The following is a 14752-nucleotide window of genomic DNA, read 5'->3' as shown; positions in this document are numbered from 1 at the left end:
ATCTTAGGGACAAATGAGTACAACAGAGATGACTATTTGGAGACGAAGTTATGTTACATGATTATCAGTATTTTAGTGAGGTGCTTCTCACTGATCTGCTGTGGAACTGTCAGACAGAAGTAATGCAAGAGGAGCGTTTTTCCTGGCATTTCTATATCATTGCAAATAAAATATTTTTAACTTGTGATCTCAGACCTATTAACCGGTAGTGAAGAACTGTTGCAAAAGGGGAACTGCAAATATGAGACTGAGAGTAGCTTGTGGGTTTTCTTTGTATGGCTATAAATGCTGGTGTGAGGAGTACTACTTTTCTCTCTTCTCTTTCTGCTAAAGCCCTTCAGTGCTAGATAAGAGTGTTTCAGGACTGATGTTTTTAACCATTTACATCTTTACCTTACCAAGGTATCAAACCAAGGTGAGTCTTTTCAGTGCCTTTCATCAGAATTAATATTATTTTATTAATGTATAATATTAAAGGCTTTTAAAAAGTTTACCTTTGGTGAAACATGCATTTAATAACAGCACCAGAAACATGTGAGTGTGCATGCTGCATATAGTCTTTTAAACTGAAAACAAGGAAATGCTTTAGTGTTTTAGATAAGAGAAATTACTACCCATTAAAATTGTATATTATTTATCTCTTCCGTAGGATCTCTGAGTGAAGGTATGAAGAATCCTATAGCAGACTGACTGGGGGCAGGAGGAATATGTAGCAAAGCAGAAAGTTGAATAATCAAAGTTGGCTTTCGTAGGAAAATTAAACAGGTCATCTAAAAAGCATTTGGATAAATGTGTAGGCGTTGCTCAAGTAGCATCATGTATTAACCAGAAAATGTCAAGGATTTTTGTGATGAATATTTTAGTCAGAATATATAGAATGAAGAATAGTGGATTTTAATATGGAAAGGTGGTTTTGGGGGGATGTTTTTGATCCTAATCTTTCTTAAAAAAGAAGTATCACATTTCATGTGTTGCATTATTTGTGACTATGTAGGGAAAATTGGACCATTAGGAGACTTTGAAAGGTTTACTTTAGTACGTTATTTGTGAAGTTGTAGGAGCTCCTTGTGAAAGCTGTCTTCATTTTTTAAAAGTCAAAAAAGCTTGAGGTTTCTTTATTAGGCAACTTTCTTGTGTTTAGAAATGTGGTGTTCTGAAAATCTGCAGTCAGCTACCCAGAATTGTCTGACAGCTGAGGGATGCCATCACTTTGTATGTGCTGTATTTGGTATTTTCAGTGGGTCATAAATTCATTTAGGAGTTATTACTGCTTCAGTCTGAGTCAATTTATACTGCTCTCACAAAGGCTTTAGAAAAGAAAAAGGAGTGTGCAATAAAACGTGTGCTAACTTCATTCTGCCATGCAGTACAAAAAATGGGAGAGGGAGGAGGAGCAACAGCTAGATGTAGATGTTTGGATATATGGGAAGATGGAGAGATGACCACTGTCTTTGTAACAAAAATGAACATTTGAAAGCTTTCGGTATTTCACAAATTTTTTTTAATCAAAATATTAGAATATATTTTGGTGCTTCTAATTTCAGTAGTTTGAGTAGTTTGCAGTACTCTAGTTTCAGTACTGCAAAGGAGATACTTTCCTAGCAAATGCAGTTAATACTGTCTGGAACTTCTGCAGTTTCCAGAAAGCAGGATACCTACGTGCAGAACCAACCTTCTTTATATGAAGAAGGCTCATTAATGAAAGTGCTGTTTTGTCAAATCTGGATTTGGTAAAATACTTCAGCTATTTTTTTCCAAGCTTGGAAGTATTTTGACTTTTTTAAACTCCATGGCATTTGAGTAGATAACTGAAGTAGAACAATGTACTAAGAATTATGTGTAATATAATTAATGGGGAGTATAATTCATATATGGATACCTGACATCTAGATACCTTTTTAATATCTATTTGTTTACATATATAAGGATTTACGAAAGTTGTTTGAATCTGTTTTTATCTTAATAGCAAAAGCCATGCCTGAATTAAGTGGAATTTTGGGAATGCAATACATTTCTTTCTTCACTGTAGTTTTAAACTTGTTCTTTTGTTACTAGCCTGAATTTTAATCTGTTGGCTTCCCAAGATAGCCAGATACCTGATTATGGCGCTGCCAAGAGCGTAATGTAAGTAATCCTTCCCTGTTTGAAGGCAAGCTCAGTCATCTCAGTGCATTGCCATGCAGTAGCGATAGGTAACTGCCTGAGATAACGCTCATAAGTACAAATAGAGGTGAGACTTCTACAGAGAAAAGGCATTCTGGAAGCTTCAGATCTAGTTCCTCTCATAAAGGTAATGAGCTGTACTAGCCAGATGGAGAATGTATCAACACAACTTTTGGTTCTGACATGAGAGAGGTGTGGAGACCCAGAAGCTCTTTGATCACAAATTTGCCTTTGAAGTACGCTTAGTCAATAAATACCCTAATTTGGTGAAAAAAAAATGTAGTATGATTTTAGAACACTTAGATGCAATTTAGAGTTTAGTTTTGTTTGGTTTTTTAGTACCAAATACCTATTGAGGTCGTGACAAAGTTATCACTATGAAAATGATATGGCAGATAGGAATATAAATTGTTCAAAATAGGTTAAATAGCTGTAATTGTTTTTTCTGGATCCTGTTGTAGAGAGAAAATGTAATGATCTATGCAAATGATCTGTACTCACAAAAGGAAAGTTGAAAAGAAAACAGTATTTTGATTAAATCTGAGCAATTTCAAAGGAACCTGTGGAAAATTCACCTTACAAATAGGGTACGCTTATCCCATATGAAAGCTTGCTCTGTATGAACTCCCTTTATCTCACTTGCTCTGAATACAGGTGACACAGAACACAATCTCTGGAGTGTTGTTTGAAATATTATGTTTGTTCTGTGCAAAAGGTGTTTAACAAGTAAGAACAAAACAAAACCCAGGCAATTGCATGGGCTTTTCAATTCCTTAATTTTTTTCTTTGTCGAGAGGAGTTATGTATTAGGCAATGCAAGTAGGGTGATACGGAAGTGATGGCACTACTATTTAAATGAAAACCAAAAATAAAACAGGGCTGTTGAGGAAAATGGCGAGGGCTACCACTGATGCCACAAACCAACGAGTAAATAAATAAGACAGTTTTCTTCCTTTGTGTGAAAGCATTAGAAAATGCTTATGGTACTACTGAGTGTCTGTCAACTGCAGAAGCTGTGGCAACAAAATGGGCAAGCAAAAATAGTGTTTGATGTTTTTGTTACCTATTCAAAATCCTCAATTGTTAGGCAGAACTCTGAATTGAAAAAGGAGACAGAATTGTTTCTGGAATAAGTAGTACCTAAAACCCGGTTCCAATGCACAGTCTCTTCTTGCATTTGATCCTGCTGTGATGTGTCCACAGCATCCAGAGATATCCTGATCTATGCATGGAGTTAATTGCTTGTGTAGCAAAATACACAGGAATTATATTTCTGCAAGACTATTAGTTTTCATTTCTTAGGTTTGTTATTACACTTTTGAATGATGTGTTAATGCTATTTGACATGTTAGGTTTTCCTGCTGTGATGTTTTTGCTATGATATCCACCTTTCCTTCCTTAGAGACTTAGTCCAGAAAGTCCCACCTTGCAGCTTATCCTGATGAGCATTTTTAGGGAGCGGGAGAGTTACTGAAAAGTGTAATTATATTTTTCTTTCAACTTTAATACAGTTACAACGAAGTTGATAGCAAAGCCTGTGTATTAGGCTATGTACAGGCTTTAAGTTGGCAGTAATTGCCTGATAGCAACGTAAGGAAATTGTTGGAATGTGTTCAGAGCATAAAAATGTGATAGTGAGGCCAGTAGCTCTCATTAGGCTTGAAACAGATAAAATACGGTGATGGTAACTAGCAGAAGGCCTCCCTGGCATAGATACAGCATCCCTCTATCTTCTATCCCACCCAGATACTTTCTGTACTTCTAAAATTTTTGAGCATGTGTGCTTTGATCACTTAGGTGTTTGATTTTGTTTGATTGTTACTGGCAATTTTAATGGTTTCTGGTTTTAATGAGAATTTTATTTAGATACTTTATTGTTTAAGCAACTGAGATCTTTATCAGAAGATAAACATGAAGTATTAAATTAAAATAGCTTTTCTTTATTTTCCAGTGCTTCTCACATTTCATGTCTGTTTTTAATTAAAAAGGCTTTAATGTATAGATTTACTACATGTTGAGTTCTGTGGAGCCATTTTTTTCACCAGTGTCTTTTGAAAGTTTATTTTAAAGCCCCAAATCAGTTAATAAATGCAACTGAAAAAAGTATCTTAATTGTGAATGCATGTCTTTGAATTTGAAGAAGTAAACTTCAGAAAAAGGCTGATGCTATCATTTGGTTATGGTTGCATTGACATGTTCATTGAATTACAAACTTCACAGCAAGACTTTTCCAACTCATTTATATTTCATGCTTCTCAGGCACTTGCTCACATACAGCCAAAGTTGATTTTTTTTGTAGGATTGTGGGGTTGTGCATTTGAGTCTATTCCTGTATTATTTAACATAACACTTTGAAGTCTAAAATGTTAAAGTTATTAATTCTGAATCTTAACAGAACCATTGCTGGGTAATGATTGCAAAAGCAGAATAATGTAGGGATAAAATCTTTGTTTACTGTTGCTTTTTTGAAGTTAAGATGCTTTTTCTAAAATGAAAACCAGGGGTGTTTTGCTTTTGTTTGGTTTTTTTTTGGGGGGGTGGTTCTGTTGTTTGGTTTTTTTTTTTCAATTATCTTGAAATTGAAGAGTGGGTAGGAATGGGGGGGGGGAGGCCTTTTGAGAATGAGTAGCACAGCTATTAACGATGCACAGATATTAGTGGTTAAGAAAAGTCACTGGTGTGACTCACCTTATAACTGTGAACCCTCTACCGCGTAATGTTTTCGTAGCCAAACTCTTAAGTATGGAATTATCCAAATAAAAACTGGTTAGGGTGATACTGAAACCTTATTAGATCATGCATGAAAACAGAGGTATAAAGCGAGTGAGTCTGTTCATAAATGTAAATGGAACTACTGCAAACCATTAACATGGAGGAGGGATCTACGTTGTACCACCATAGATAATTGAAAGGAATTTTAGTCACTCACTGGTAGGCATGTTTAAAATCAACCTTTGAAAATGAACACGTTCAGAAACTCCACTTTTTGTTTGCTACTAGGTAGTAATAGTTCCTACAGACCTGGTTTGATGCCAAAAGTAGTAAGTATCAAAGATGACAATGGCTAAGATGTTGAAAAGTGCCTTTTTTTTTCCTCACTGCTTTGATAAGTAATATTTGGTGGAAGGAGGACTCAACAGCAGAATGCCTTTCCTGAAGCATGAGAAAATGTCCTGTGATTCCCAGACATCTAGTATGCTGGTATAGAATAAGTAATTATTTCCCTCTCCTGTGAATAACTTGCTGAGAGCAATAGGAATGCTGTCTATGTTAATATGATCACATCTCATCAAGACATAGACTGATATAATTTTTTTGTTTGCATCTTTATGTTCAAAATAAAAATCCAAGTAAGTTCTAAAGTCTGAGTTTCTCTTCTGAATGAACACCAGCATCTTCAGTGTATGTGAAGAAGCAATATGTGGCTGCAATGTTTATTCAAATGGAACAATGGTTTATTTCTGGTTTTGTTTTAAAGAAAAACTAAGTACAAGTCCTGCAGAAAAGATATGAAGAAAATGCATGGCTTGTAACCTTAACATAGACTCAATAACTTTACATAATGAGGCAAAGCAAGATACCATACTGGGATTGTGTAAGTGGAAGATGCTGTGCAAGGCATGTAATACAAGTCCGTCTGCTGTATTTAGCATTAGTGAAGTCTACGCAGGAGCAGTGTGTAATCTGGAGCACTCCAGTTCAAACAAATAGGTGGTCCAAGGCAGAACAGCTAGAGGGAAGCAACAAGAATGATCATACATCCAGAAAAAAATGACCTATGGGTTCTTTTAATCCACATGGCGGGACTCTAAAGAGATGTATATCCTTGCAGTGAAGCCCTGGTTGTCTGATCTTTGTGCTGATGTGTAAGAGAAGAGGCAATGGGAGTAACTTCATTTGTTGTGATGGGAGGGAAGGAAAAACACTGCAATGGAGAATGTGCAGTCTTCCTCATCAGAGGCTTTAGAATTGGGGTGAACAGGGAGTAGTATCATGTGTTAGGGCAGGCAGATGAAGGAAGCTGCCTGAAGATCTTTGGAGATCAGGAACTTGTCAGTATAACCTTTGGAGTTTTTTAGATCCCTTATTTGAAAGAAAACCTGCTACATAGGATTTCTGTTTGCACTTTGCAAATAATGATACAGTTAGAAGGACCTAAAAAGATTCGGTGAGAATCTTTGTCCTCTCCTCAGTAGTAACAGTGATTAAATGCGCAAGGTCAGGATTTCTCTAGGAATGGCACAAGGAGTCCTACAAAGCCACATCTAGGACAGGATAAGATTTAGTCCTGTGCCATGGTCATAAGGCCAATCTTTCATGGGAATTCATTATTCCCTGCTGCTGAGGTGTGGGGTGTTGGGGGTGGGTGGTGATTTTCTTCTTATATTTTGTTCTGTAGGGGTATCAAAGTTATTTTCCTGGTGTCTGAAGTACTCAGCTGTACCTCTCTGCATGACTCTTCATATTCTGCTTGGGATCGTAACAGCTTTCTCGTTTGTATGGCATGAGTAAACATGCCTCTGTTAGAACAAAAATGAGATCATTTGTAGTAATTAAAAAAAGACAGCTGTATAAAGTAGTGTGTTTTTCAGAGCACACCATAAAAATTGCTGGAAGATTTTTCTTCACTTTCTCAGCCCAAGTGATTTGAATAAGCAGTTTAAACTTTCATTTGCTCTGGATAATTAATATTAAACTGAAATGTAACAAATTAAACTGCAGTTCGTCTAGACTTCTCCCTCCAGTTTCTAATGACTGCTTATTTTTCTTTACAATTAAACTTCTGATGTATAATGAGTTGCCCAAAGAGCCAAACCTGGGATGTTGGGTTTCTTTTCTCCAGATGGTGGGCTTGAGTCAGAGATACTGGAAGAGAATCCCTGACCCGTGTTTTGACTTTTGTTAGCGGACATGAATGTTTTTCGGGGAGTCCTCAAAATGCTTATGTTTTAGGAACACCAGTACTGTTCCTGTACTGCTTTCTGGTAGGTTCTCCCCTGTTGAATTTTGACAGTGTTTAACATTCTTGTTTGGAAAAATCTTTCAACTAATGATGTTGGTGCAGGCTACTAATGCAGTGATTTTAGGAATGAGAACCTTTGAACCTTCAGGATGAGACCTCCGATGTAAAGTTTGGGGTTTTTTAATCTGTAACTGTAATGATGTATCCTTACAGTGATATGACTCTATAAATATTTTTGTCTATAGTAAGAATTTTCTGTTTCAAACAGAACTGTTTTGTGAAGGGCCTTGACTCTAGAAAGAAGTGGGCTGCTGTCAGTGATTGTTCCAGATCGACTGAGGGTTTTTTTATCTTGCTGCTTTAGAAGACTCCTACACAGATTTCTGAATTGTCTGGGTTTTTTTGAACGTTTTCTGTAAATCCTGAAAGGAGAAAGGGGGACCAAAAAAAAAAACCCAAACAACCCAAACCCTGAGTGTGAATCAAGCTGTTGCTACTTGTTTTGTTAAGCAGTACTGTCTCATCTCTTTGTGCTTTCTCTTCTCATCTGTACTACCTTGAACTTAGGGTAGAAGATCTTTGGGGCAGGAATTGTACCCAGTGCTGTGCTGATTAATCATCTGGCATAATAGAGTCTTTGTGTGAATATGACTCCTTGTCCCTGTCAAAATACAAATAGTAACATTTTAAGATGAAAACATCCTGAGGATTTTGCAAGGTTTTTTGTAGAGTATTATGAACCTGTGAAAATGCAGGGGGGAATTATACTTTACATCAGTGTATTATTTATCGGAAAAAACTTAGTGCTTGTGTAATGTGTTGTTAACTACTCAAAAAATGTTAATCAGGCCTGTAGCTTATTAACACCCAGATATATTGAAGCAGCTTTTGTAAGAGGTATGTGTATTTGCTCTAAAATGGTTTGTGTGGTGAAGTTGTGTTTTCTTATCTAGCAGTTTGAATTGCTTTAAACTTCAACATTAACTCTGAATTTAAAGGTTTATGCTGCTTCTTTATTCCTAGGACTTTTCTAGGAAGCAACCAAATGTGAACGCTTTGTGAGCTGTGTGCCCACATACTGCTTTTTGTTTATGTTGCAGCAGTACTTACCTGGAGTGTATGCCTTGATTAGAAACCAAACTGGGTGGTGGCAGTGGTGGTGTGGGACACAACTTGTTGTGTGTATTGCTGAGCTAATGCGGCACAATTTGGATCTGTTGATTGCTGTTGGAAAGATAATGGGATATATCTTACCTTTTTGATCACAGTCAAGCTGTAATGTTTTCTTCCACTTTAACCGGCTCTCGGGGATGCAACCCCTCAAATTCCTTATACATAATTTGCCCATGGATTGTACGGTTTCCAAAATCAATGTTGGAGCCTTTCATAAGCAGTCATATTTCTCACAGAAACTTTTGCTGGAGTATTAATTTTTTGCACCTTGTTTGACACAATATGAATTACTTACAGACTGGTACAAAATTGTGTTCTCTTGTTTCTTTGAATGTGTTTACACTGGAGCCTGGTAGATTCAGGAAGACTTGAGAATTTCTTGGAGTAAGTTTGTTAAATCATGCTGAGATATTAGGATCTTATACTGAATTTTAGGTAGCCTAAACTATCTTGCTGGAGTACTTTTTTCTTCAGATGAATTTAAACTGGGAAGCAAAGCAAGAGCTGTAACTCAGCCTTATTAAGATTCTTACAGTTCACAACCTAATAGAAGCCCCTGTTTTGTCAAGGACTTACAGTATGAATGGGTATCTAAATCTCTCCTTTTCAAAGCAAGTCTAGCATACATATTCAGTTTTAGTTGAAAAAGTTCCTGACTTCTTTCCCTCAGTATAAGCACTTCAGGTTTGTTTTATCTAAACAGCATTAGCATTTGAAGTCTTCAGACTACACATGCCGAGACTGGATTATGAGGAACAGGACAGCAGAAAATACAGGATTAAGTGAATGGTTTCTAACCAGCCGAACTCTAGCTCAGTTGTTTAACTCGCATCCCTAGTAACAGAAAGAAAGGGAAGAAAGAATAATATAAAGGCAGTATTTTCCAGTTTTGCAGTTGTCTAAATTGGTAAATAGGAATAATGTAGATCATATTTCTCTCCAGTATTGAGCAATATGGTAATGATTAATCTGTATCTCACTTGGGTGGTTTGGGTTGGGTTGTTGGTTTTTTTCTTTTTACTGTAAAATGTGGCTGCAAATGTGCCTAAAGACCCTGGGCAAAACATGTTGTAGAGCTGGCTTCCCATCCCTGTGCTGGGGGTGCAGAGTGGTGGGCAGCAACAGGACTGCCTCCTAACAGAAGGATCTAGGGCAGTTTTGGTAGAAATCTCAGTGGCTTGGTAACTGCCAGCTCATGTGGGTTCAGGGCAGACACCAGGGTGTAAGTTAGGGAAGCACAGTGTTGGAGCACAGAAATACCATAAAGAAACATGGGGAACTTGCAGTCAGGGAGAGCCTGTGTCTGGGTCCTTGGACAGCTTTACTGTGACAGAGAAACTTCTCATTTTTATCAAAACAAAGTTGGTTTAAAACTGGCAAAACAAAGCTTAACTGATTTTTCAGAGACTGATGTTTAGGTTTATCGTGGTATATGTATTGTATATTTATTTTTTTTTCCACAGAAACCTGCTAATATTTTAGTTATGGGTGAAGGTCCTGAGCGAGGAAGAGTAAAAATTGGTATGTTTATATCTTTGATAAGTCCCAGTGTAGCATTTAAGTTAGAATGTTCTGAAGGTGCAGTTGTACCACGTAGCCACTGTAATGCTAGTATGTGCCTGGGCACATTGCCTAAATGCTGCTTTCTGGGTGATGGGCCTCTTGATATTAGCCCCATGCACCAGTTCTGACCATGAAATGCTGTAGCCTCATCGATACAAAGTGGAAAATGTCGTTATATTTTGTTTTAAGTGGGTGTTTGTGTGGGGAGGGGGATTTTGATATGGGGATGAATATGACAGCTAGCTAGGGGAAAGGAGGAGAAAGAAATGGGATTTTAACATTTCCTCCATTTATCCCTGTAATGCCATGACATTATCTTGCTGCTGCTTATAAAATCTAAATAGGGAATTACTCATTGCTACGCACCTTAAATTTTTATAATGGAATCAAGGTGGCATTTAGCCTGCACATTGTTCTTGAAAGGGTAGACAGGCTCTTGGAGATAAATGCAAGGGATCTTAAAAATCCAGAAAACACAGTAATCCAGCCAAAATGCTTAGTAACAACTATTGCTAAATGCTCAAACTGGGGTGTACCAGGGTAGGAACACTTTCCCCAACATTTTCCCCACTGTTGTAACTTTCTGGTGGAAGTTACTGTTCACAGTGAGATGATAATTTGTAAAGCTTCAATTGTTTTAAAATAAACAAATAAATCAAGATTAACTGTAGTCTAACAGTAATAAGCTATACCAGGCTGTGCATTAGTGTGGCGGTGCTTTGATAGCAGACTGCTAATGCACAGCTTGCTTATATTTGTTATGGTAATGCAGCCCCGTTTGGAAGGTTTTTTTTTAAAGCTAGTTCATCTTTTTCATCCCTCTGGCTTTCTTTTATGAGATTATTCTGCATTGTGGCTCTGTACTCTTACTGTTTTTGTTTATCTGAACTATATTGTTAATCATTAGTGTAATGACTCGGGCCAGGATTTTCTTGGAGTGTTCAGTGCTGCTCTAGTCCTTCCCTTGTCCTTTGAAATCCAAGGAGCAGATGGGCTGAGGCAGAACACTCCTTCAGATCCTACCCTGAAAGTTATTAATGCCCTTCCAAGGTTTAAGGTTGACAGTAGAGATTGAAGTTCTTTTGCGTACAAAACAGGTACAGCACAGACAGCGGAAGGGAAAATTTCCTCCCATTACCTTATTCTTCATGGAGTGGTTACTTCCCAAATTGGGAACATAGGTCATACTCAGGCATGTTCACTTTCAACTGTGGTGGTGATACTTGCTGTACACAACTACTTGCTAGTAATTGCGCATAGACCACCCATTTATTTCTCAATTTATAGTTGCGAATTAATTTGGGAATAACTTAAAACACAACTAAATTTAGTCAGATTCTGCTAATGGACAGGTGAAAGATTCTGTATCGGACCACCAGTCCTCTGAGCCATCCATTCCCAGCAGGGGAAGAGGGAGGGGAACCCTGGATTTCTAAGTGTGTTGTCAAAATGTAGATTTTTCTTATTAAGATACTACCACAGCAGGAAAAGAATGCAGAAGTTATACCCGTACCAAGGGTTTCCACTTTTCCAGTGTAACTAAGTTTTCTAAAAAATACATAACTGGTCTTTTAACTAAAACTAATTTTTACAGGCTTTTTGTGTCATTTCGAGTCATAAATTTATTTTCTGCCAACAACTTTTCCTTATTTTTTCATAGTTACTAGTGACTTGATATCTTGAGTAATCAGTATTTTAATGTAGAAAACTGTAAAATGTTTCTCAAATGCATTAAAACAATCATAAATAGGAATGCCTATGAAAAAATTATTAAGGATTGTGCAGTCAAGCTACAGACCCATATTTACACTGCAGTTTTCCCTTAACCACTGAGTTATATAGCGTGTAGGTCCTTTTCCCTCAGAATGGCTGCTCATTTCATTTCATTCAAGTGTTCTCAGCAGATGTGTATATCCCTGCACTGCAGAGTCCCTCTGCTTTGGGATTTGGGGAGTGGTGGGTTGGGAAAGTAATTTGGTGGGGAGAAGGTGCCTATTTTAGTCTCTCTCCATGTTCTCCTGTGTCACTTATATTTGGTAGTTCACACAGCTTTCTAGGCAGTTGTATACTACCAATTATAAAAAGCAGGTTTTAATGACATGATGCCCCCAAACAGTTTAAAAATCATAGCCTATGTGGTATTTAATACTGGCTCTTGATACTGGAAATACTTCTTGACAGAAAATAAGCAGGAAGGCAGATGCTCTAGGCTTAGTTGCTGGTTTTGTGTGAAGAAAATCTTGCTATAGCTAACTTTATGAGGAGGGAGCTTTTGTGATCTGCATGTATGTATTATAAATCATTCTAACCTTTGCAGAACCTGCACTTTGCTCACATTTAAAATGCTGCTTCTTGAAAGACCATCCTGTAATGATGGAATATTTTACCAGAGAATATCAGGTAAAATGAGTCAGGATTTACCAGTGTCCTGAGAAGTGAGTTTATGCGCTTTTTCAGAACAATGGTTAATTCTTTGTTCTAAATGGCTCATGTTAGTAATGATTTATAATGATATACTTTATAGGTGATAATATCCTTAACTTCTACAAAAGCTTTAAGAGAATCTCCCAGAGTTCATATCTGCTACAGTCTGCATTTGCGTTTTATTTAGCAGTGATGGTAGCACTAACAAGTAAAGTCAATCAGTTTGTTAAAAAAGGGTAGTTTTCCTCTCATTTTAAAGCATCTCTCTTTGAATTTTGCAGCTGACATGGGCTTTGCCCGATTATTTAATTCACCTCTGAAGCCTTTAGCAGACTTGGATCCAGTAGTTGTAACGTTCTGGTATCGAGCTCCAGAGTTGCTTCTTGGGGCCAGGCATTATACCAAAGCTATTGGTAAGTAAATTGGACCAAAACTTATTATTTTTTTCTTCATGTAAAGCATACCCAAATATTGAAGCATTGATAGATAGTACAAAGAATAGTAGCTGATTTAAAGGTATGTTCTTGATTTCTTAAAGAAAAACTCAACTTTGACAGATTGTTTAGTTTATTATGGTCTCTGGCTATATGTAGGAATAAAATATTTCTGGGTTTTGGCTCCACATGCCCTGTGATACAGTGTAAGTTTATGCAGCTTTCATACAAGACTTCGATAAACATTGTTAGAGGCAATACAAAATATGGATGCATCTTTGAATTATTAGTAGAATCCAGATGATGATGAGGCACAGTACATTAATTTTATTACAGAGGTTTTAACCTAGTTTAAATAAATACATGAACGAATGTACAGAATGGAGAATATGCTGGCTGCAGTGAAACCAAGATGTAAAAATAAGCTACATTTTAGCCTCTGTTTTTCAAAGCATAAGTATAAATGGGAATTGCTTGAAGACATGGGGTCAGTTGTGCAACAGGCTAGGCTATGATGCTGCATCAGGCATATCCAGAAAGAAAACAAGCCTCACAGAATACAGATACTGGGAGGATGGTGTCAGTTACATCAGCTTAATGCTGCATCTTGTTTGCCACTTGATTAATAGTTGCTAGTCTGCATTTAAAGAGCTTTGTCATGGCACAGTTGACTTCACTCCACTAGTTCCTGTTCTTGCCATTTCCCAGGTAAGGGATCCCTGGCAGCTATGAAGAGCAGCTATGATGTAGCAAAGGGGGAATAGCCCAGCCTTCAGTGGGTGTCAACAGCTTTGCCATGGAAGGAAGAGACTCTCTAGGGAAGAGGACTGGGAAGTTTTTGTCTTGCTAGCTGGTATAAAAGATATGTTAAAGCCTGACAGTCATTCTGGGGGAAGTAACTTCTGCAATGCTCCACTTACTTTGCACAAACACGGAGGCTGTGTGTCAGCAAACATGTTGTTTCTATAACCTGAAATTCTTTTCTCAGACTCCAGGCATTGTTTTCTTTTTTTAAGACCATGTCAGTGTTTTTGTCAGAAGCTCTAAAATGTTTGACTTATTTTCATTTGCTTTTCTGTTAATACTATATTTCTTCTGTAGATCAAATACATTTCTTTATATGTTCCCTTAAACTGCTTTAATTGTTGTATTTGCATGGTCCTTCACTTTACTGGCATTTTCTTCTGCTTGCAGCACGTGAAACTGCATGGACAGGTATAGCCTTTAGTACCTCATTTGTTTCAGCATAGACAAAAAACTGACTGTATGAAAACACTGAGTAATGGGGTTATGCTCTTTACTTGTTCATGACCTTTTCTTGTTCATTCAAGGTTCAGTGTAGCATTACTTTATGTAAGTTAAAACTTGCATTTGGGTATACTAGGAAAAAAAAATCTACAAAACTGGGAGAAGTCAGGCTGTCTGGTTTTGCAGGCTGGAACAGCAGTTAAACAGGTTTTGGGGTTTCTCATGTGTTTTAAATGAATGCTATAAAAAAAAAGGGGTGAGGTACATGGGCATGGCCTAGTTCTTCTTGTTAGTCCCTTTCTGCAAGATTTTATGCATAGCATTTGGCTTATTTCAGTATCACTGTTTTTCAACTTGTCCTTTTTAGGTCATTTAATACTTACTAAATCCAGTGTTGATAGAGAGGGTGTACTTCTTGGCTGGGACAATATGGCAGTGAATGGGCAAGATATTGGTTGTTTTTTTTTTCTTGTATGTTATGTGTGGACAGTTACCCAGAAAGTTTCCTTCTTTTTCTTTTTCTTTTTTTTCCTGGTTCTTTGTCAGGATCTTTTTTTTCCATCAGTAAATGAGAGCTATGCTTTAAAAACCCCACAAAAAACTTGTATGTTACATTCAGCTCCTGTGTAGGTACTGGATTGTGTACTGCCTCTGTAGCTAAAAGGAAAAGTTGAGCAAGTCTTGCGCTTCTGCAGTGGAAACTCAAAATTTTCAGCACAGGGACCTTATCTCTGATAAGCTAAAAACTAACATTCTACCTCCCCAAGATGCTTTTGGAAAGATT

The 14752-nt window shown here is 37.2% G+C and overlaps 1 protein-coding gene across 8 annotated transcripts in view; it reads left to right on the top strand.

The window, feature by feature from the left end:
* CDK8 (cyclin dependent kinase 8) overlaps positions 1-14752 on the top strand; it is a 74781-nt gene that overhangs the window by 46121 nt on the left and 13908 nt on the right. For 6 of the 8 annotated variants that reach the window (XR_009744167.1, XM_061457609.1, XM_061457610.1 and 3 more), the window contains 2 exons: positions 9763-9820; positions 12568-12699. Coding sequence is in view for 7 of the 8 variants with exons in the window: in XM_061457609.1 (XP_061313593.1) it covers positions 9763-9820; positions 12568-12699 (190 nt within the window). In the remaining variant the exon portion in view is untranslated. Of the gene's footprint in view, positions 1-9762; positions 9821-9860; positions 12263-12567; positions 12700-14752 lie in introns of those variants that run through there. The other 2 variants (XM_061457612.1, XM_061457613.1) reach the window with 2 other exon arrangements.

The sequence above is a fragment of the Pezoporus flaviventris genome, unplaced genomic scaffold, assembly GCF_033815535.1.
Source record: "Pezoporus flaviventris isolate CSIRO_AGI_PZ_B2104156 unplaced genomic scaffold, CSIRO_AGI_Pfla_v1 ptg000025l, whole genome shotgun sequence".
Lineage (NCBI taxonomy): Eukaryota > Metazoa > Chordata > Aves > Psittaciformes > Psittacidae > Pezoporus > Pezoporus flaviventris.
This window is presented reverse-complemented; position numbering and strand designations above follow the sequence as displayed.